Source organism: Convolutriloba macropyga, chromosome 3, assembly GCF_964194025.1.
Source record: "Convolutriloba macropyga chromosome 3, txConMacr16.3, whole genome shotgun sequence".
Classification (NCBI taxonomy): Eukaryota; Metazoa; Xenacoelomorpha; order Acoela; family Convolutidae; genus Convolutriloba; species Convolutriloba macropyga.
In genome coordinates, this window is record NC_134470.1 from 16,881,281 (window position 1) to 16,887,763 (window position 6,483).

At 40.4% G+C, this 6,483-nt stretch overlaps 1 protein-coding gene across 1 annotated transcript; it reads left to right on the plus strand.

The window, feature by feature from the left end:
* The first annotated feature begins 3,027 nt into the window (after positions 1-3,027).
* On the plus strand, positions 3,028-4,476 carry LOC142336552 (uncharacterized). Its single transcript, XM_075385460.1, has 2 exons — positions 3,028-3,931; positions 4,007-4,476. Exons 1-2 carry the CDS (start codon positions 3,028-3,030, stop codon positions 4,474-4,476), a joined length of 1,374 nt encoding a protein of 457 aa, XP_075241575.1.
* The last annotated feature ends 2,007 nt before the right edge of the window (positions 4,477-6,483 follow it).

Here is a 6,483-nt window from a genome sequence, read left to right on the forward strand (position 1 = left end):
TGACAGTTGAGGTTCCGCATGCTGAAAATAAACCAGCTCTTTAGATTTTTGGATGCTTCGGAAATGCAAATTTTGATGAAATGTGCATATTGATAAGAACCAAATCGTTTAATCCTGTATGCCATACAAGTTTTAATGAAATGAGTGCAAAACTATACCAATATTTTGAGGACCTAATAACGTACCTCTAAGATCACGACAAGGTCAGAGCCTCCCACCGTGGATAACGGCCAGCACTTCTAATCCTATGAAAAGACTGCAAACCCAACAGCATCTACTTAGTACAAAACCGACGAGCAAACGCAAGACATGTAGAGACTTTAAGAGTTGACGTGACTGAAGCTGCGGTAGATAGACATAGAGAGACAGATAGGCTTCTTCCTTATACGTACTAGAGATACACAAATGGTTTTTAAGCACTTGAAAAGCTTGAACAAATAAATGTCTATGACAATGTCAATATGCTGAATGAGTTCTTCCAATCTGTCTTTTTACCCAAAATGTCATTTAAAATCAAATATATTGAACCTGAAAAACCAGAGTTGACAAATGTTAGTGCGAAATAATCTCTGAATCAAAAAAATTTCTGCCCATTGATCCTAAAAAAACTTGAGGTCCAGACGGTTTACCACCACTGTTCTCCCAGAAAATTAGTCACGAAAAGGTCAACTGACAGAACAATTTTATTAAAACGTATAGCGTTTAAGATAGTTACTTGATTATTTAAAAATTGCAGCATTTTCCCCGATTTTCAAGAAGGGCGACAGAAGATCAGTTGAAAATTAAAGACCAATTTCTCTGTTTAACTTGATAAGCAAAATCTACAAAAAATGTGTATACTATGCCCTCTATGGGCACTTTTTCAAATACTTAATAATGCGTCAACACGGTTTCGTAAAGTGAAGATCTGTACTGACGAATATGCTTGCCTTTGTGCAGAGAGTTTTTGAAAGCCTTGATAAGAATTCAAACGATGAAATAATTGCGCTTTACACATAATTCCCAAAAACGTTAAAAAGAAACCTCACCGTGAACTTCCAAAGAAATTTGCCAAGATGAGCGTTGGCGGCTGTCTACCGAGTTTTATGCGACTACTTGAAAAACAGAAAACAGTTCTTAGGAGTCGGCAATGTTAGCTAAGAAACCTTAGATGTAACTAGGGGTGTGCTGCAGGGCTTCTTGCTGGGCCCTCTGCTGATTAGTTTTTTTATTAATGACCAACCTGACGTGCTAGACGTGCTACGATTCAGTTATCCCTACATTATTGCTGATGATTTGAAACTACTAATCATTAAAAGAGGGCATGATCAGTTACAAGCTGACTTAGATGCAATAAGAAACTGGGTAACTGAAAACAAAATGGGCTTAGCAATGGACAATTGCACAACGATCTATTTTAGAGGATATAAACAATTGTTTTACCTAGAAATTGAAATGCTGAACAGCATTGATGAAGTGAATGTTTTGGGGATTCATATACATGAATGCTTGTCCTCTGAAAAACACCATCAGCACCGAGTTAAAAAAGCAAATGGAGTTCTCTGCCTCCTTAAGCGCAATAGTTACCCGAAAATCGCAACAAACGTGAAACTCGGTCTTTACAAGTCCGTAAAAATTCCAGTACTAGTCTACTACCTTCAATGCGTTGCACTCACAAAAACCAATTTAACTCTGCCCGAGAAATTTCAAACCCTGCGTAAAACGGAAACCTGGAGTGCAGAAGAGCTACGAAATTCTATTAAAACTGTTAAATCTTTTGCCTGTTCCTATGTATCTGCAACTGAATGATATTTAACTGCTAAGAAAACTGACATTTGAGGAAATTGGGGAACTTAGGCTTCCTGAGAGGGAAACAAAAATTGGAAGAGCTCACGAACTGTTTAGGACACTTTGAAACTAGAAATGAATGAAAAAGCGAGAACAAATTTCTGTTTAAAACGGCCCGCATAGTCAACAGACTCGAAAAGCAAATAGACTTCACGAAAATGATTGGTCAAAGAACGAATATTGAAGACAATGTGGAAGTTTTTGACGAAACATTTATAGATACAAATAGCTGCAGCTGGCAAATCGTCTGTGATTGTAACTAGTGCAGCAACAAGAGGACAATGTTTTAACGAAAACTGAAAGGGCGAGGTGCCTCTGTTAGTCACCAGACTGAGAATTCACAGCAACAATCATGGTAAATATAAAATGAGGGGGCAATAATTTGATGGGGGCATATATTAGAAATTCATGTAGCTTTATAATGGGAAAAAACTGACAACCCAAAGGCGGGCGCGTAATAGCTGACCGGGCGTTTAGCCGACTACCAAAAAATGCCAAATTTAGCGGAAAGTTTAAAATGAGCTATAAAATGTATTCTGAAGCTGTGATTGGCCGATTTAAAACAGACTGTTTCAAAGCCTAATCAGATTGATTCAAAGCCTAAGCTTCTACTACCATGACTATTTCTTAAGACGACAAATATACCACAGTTTTTCATCAACTAGCTTAACGAAGGTCTATCTGTGGTCACGGCCACGAAAAGGCTGAGTGGAGTGCCAACCGACCGCACACCAAAGATAATGTTCCACCAAACTTCTGATTAATGGACCAATGAGACTTTTTTTGACCTATGTTACGATTTACAATAGCCTTTGATACAATGACCTTCAAAGCAATTCGAGCAAGATGAGGAAAACAATGATAATTAACCACGTGCTGAAACCAAATATTCATAATTTCAAACGATGTTATCACATTCACCTGGTCTTTTTGAGCTTGAGATTCTCAAACATAAAGCGTTATAATAAAGCATTTCTAAGCAAGTGATTCAATTAATGTTGCACCGCAACATTTGGTCCGAATTTGGGAGAATCAGTCAACAGTCAAGACATCTTTTTGTTTACTTGATCAGTGAGAAGCTGCCTACAGAGACAAGAAATCAATGGGAGCTGTCTTCAAAAGGCAAGGAACCTCAAAGGTATGCAGAGCTCAGACTTTCCTTAGAGGAACGCGCACAAGCACTCGAGGCAACAGCGCCAAATGGAGTACGGAGCGACAAAAACTGAAATGAACGGGAACCAACGACATTTGCACACACATTTGGCGACTTCCGAGCAACAATGCGAATGTTGTGAAGAAATGCACAAAATTTTCAAATGCGGAAAGTTCAAGAAACTTTCAGCAAGGGAACGTGCAGAGCTGATAAAGGTTAAAAAACTCTCTTTCAATTGTCTGCGACCGGGACACAGATCAGAAGATTGTGATGGATCGAAATGCAAGCAATGTGGTAGAAAGCATCATACTCTTCTTCATCGTAAAAACATTCACAACAGAAACACCAATCAGCAAACAACTAGCGGAACAACCAGCACCCAATCAAAAGACAAACAGAAGAACAACGCTATAACAACAACAGCAATAGCAAAATCTAAGGATGAAAACAAGTTCACAGGAGCTATGACTCAACGCACTTCAGAAGAAGTCTTTCTTCAATCCGCAATTGTTTCCGTTAATGTTCACGGCGGGACAATTTTACTTAGGGCACTTTTAGTCTCAGCTTCACAAAACAACCTTATAACTGAATCAGCAGTACAAAGGTTACAATTGAAGAAAAAAAGCAGCAACACTAAAGTTTTTGGACTAGGTGGGACGGTTCAAGACAACAAAGGTCGCGTGGACCTTCTTATCTCATCAAGGAACAGATCGTCCACTGTCAATATTAGTGCGTCTATTTTGACAAAAATGACTGATAATCTGCCATCACGGTTCATTGACACCAGCCAATGGGAAACAGTAAAGGAGTTGGAGCTTGCTGACCCAGACTTCAACAAGCCGTCATCAATTGACCTCTTGATCGGAGCATCCCATTATGAAGATATAATGATTGGCAACAATCGACTAAAGGAGCCTAACTGTGGAATAACATATAGGCTATCAATGTTCGGTTGGGTCGTTATTGGAGGGGAACAGACAGACAAAACCTAAACAAACGATCTGCAGACTTTCTTTGTTTCTTCAGAGCCGGAAAATTTGCAGCGTTTTTGGGAAATAGAAGAAGTTCCAGCAGCGCAGCTTTGGACAGCCGAAGAAAAACGCTGCGATGATCACTTCAAGGAAACAACTAGAAGAAGCCCTGAAGGTCGCTTCATAGTGAAACTTCCCTTCAAGAACGAGACAAAAGCATTGGGAGATTCACTTCAACAAGCCAAAAAACGACTCCGCAGTCTTCTATTCAGATTGGAAAGACAACCCGACCTTTATAAGAGATACGCAGAGTTCATCGGAGAGTTCTTTCATCTCGGACATATGGAGAAAGTTCCATCATCAGAACTTGTCGAGCCTGTTGAAAACTGCTACTATCTTTGTCATCATTGTTTGTTCAAGGAGTCAAGCACTACCACCAAGCTAAGGGTCGTTTTTGACGGATCCGCAAAAACCACAACAGGAATATCTCTTAACGACAGACTCATGGTTGCACCAAAAATTTAGAAAGACCTTTTCAGCATTTTTGTTCGATTTCGATTACACCAAGTAGCACTTTCTGCTGATATTGCAAAAATGTACAGGCAAGTGGAATTGGACAAAGAAGACAAAGATTATCACCGATTATTGTGGAAAGATCCAGATTCAGAGGCGATTGACGTACGGCTTTACTTTTCGTAACGTACGGCATTGCTTCTTCGTCTTTTCATTCAATTCGACCATTGCAAGTTCTTGCCGAAGAAACAACAAACAATAAACTTCGTTTGTCACTAACAACTGATATGTATGTGGATGATCTACTTACAGAATGCGAAGATTCAAAAGCCGCAGAGAAGCTCCAGGACGCCATTATTAACCTTCTTGCTTCAGCAGGTTTTGATATACGGAAATGGGTATCTAGCGACTCAAAACTTGTATTAAGACTAGCTGCCACTTTCAGAGAAACGGAAGACGAGAAGATAATTGAAAGCGAAAACTATGCCATTAAGACGCTTGGGATAAGGTGGAATCCAAATCCTGATCAATTTGGTTTCACAGTAAAACTTGACAAGGGAGCTCCGTTTACTAAACGGCAAATCCTCTCAGAAGTTTCACGTTTATTTGACCCACTCGGATGGCTATCACCAACGACTATTCAACATAAATCCTTTGTTCAACTGTTGTGGATGGACAAACTTAGCTGGGATCAACCTTTATCGGACCCAATTCTACAGCAGTACCTGCGACTTTGAGCAAAACTGAAGGATCTTGAAAAAATTAGTCTTCAACGGAAGGTTCTCAAGCCAGCCACGAAATCAGATTTGCAGTTGCACGTCTTTTGCGACGCTTCTACTACAGCTTATGCTGCTGTCGTTTTCATCAGACAGGAGACAGACAATTTCATTGAAACCAATATGCTTACAGCAACGACGAGAGTCGCACCAATTAAATCAGTTTGTACGCCAAGGTTGGAACTTTGTGCTGCCCTGCTAGGAGCTAAGCTTGTAGAGGCAGTGACAAATGCTATTAGCGATGAACGGTTTCCAACTCCGAAGGTTTTTGCGTGGTCAGATTCTACGGTTACAATTTCCTGGCTACAAGATTATCCGAGGAAATGGAAAACATTTGTCGCCAACCGAGTAGCGAAAATACAAGAAATTATTCCAGCTACTAGTTGGAAATATGTTCTAACAGAAGATAATCCAGCGGGTTGTGCTTCAAGAGGATTAGCAGCAGCTGATTTATTGGACCATAAGCTTTGGTGGAATGGAACAGAATGGTTGCGGCAACCTGAAAAGGCCTGGCCTTCACTTGACATTTTGTCACCTGCAGGAGAAGAGACCAAAAAGAAGTAAAAGTACAATCTGAAAACGTGACAATGATTTCATCAAAAGAAGATAACGCAACTTTATTGATGATAAATCGGCATTCCTCAATACACAAAGTTACAAGGATATTTACGTATGTCCAAAGGTTCATCAGCAGTATTAAGAGAAGAATTCAATCTTCAGAAGTGAAACAGCGGACAACAAAAATGTCGGAAAGCTTAAAAGCATGCTCTTCAACGCCAAAGGAATGGACTGATAGCAATGAGTCTACGTCTCAACCCATGATCCGGACTTATAATTCAGTGTGCTTACAAGGGAAAGGTTTATACGAAGGAAGACTTCAACTATACAGCTTCATACAGCGAAACTTTCTTCATGAATACAAGATCATCACGAATCAGCCCACTGAAGATGCAAGCAACAGCAGCAGAGACGCGACACAACATGACATTCAGCAACGTAACAAATTCATTGGACCAGAGGGGTTTTGTGGTATAGGTAGGACCGGTGGCCCAGGTAGTCTTGTCAGCACAGGGGGCGCAGGTGAAAATGCGAGCTCAGTTTCTACTGCCAATTACTTAGGTACAGGTAGGGCCGGGGGTCCAGGTAGTCATGTCAGCACAGGGGGCGCAGGTGAAAATGCGAGCTCAGTTTCTACTGCCAATTACTTAGGTACAGGTAGGGCCGGGGGTCCACGTAGTCATGT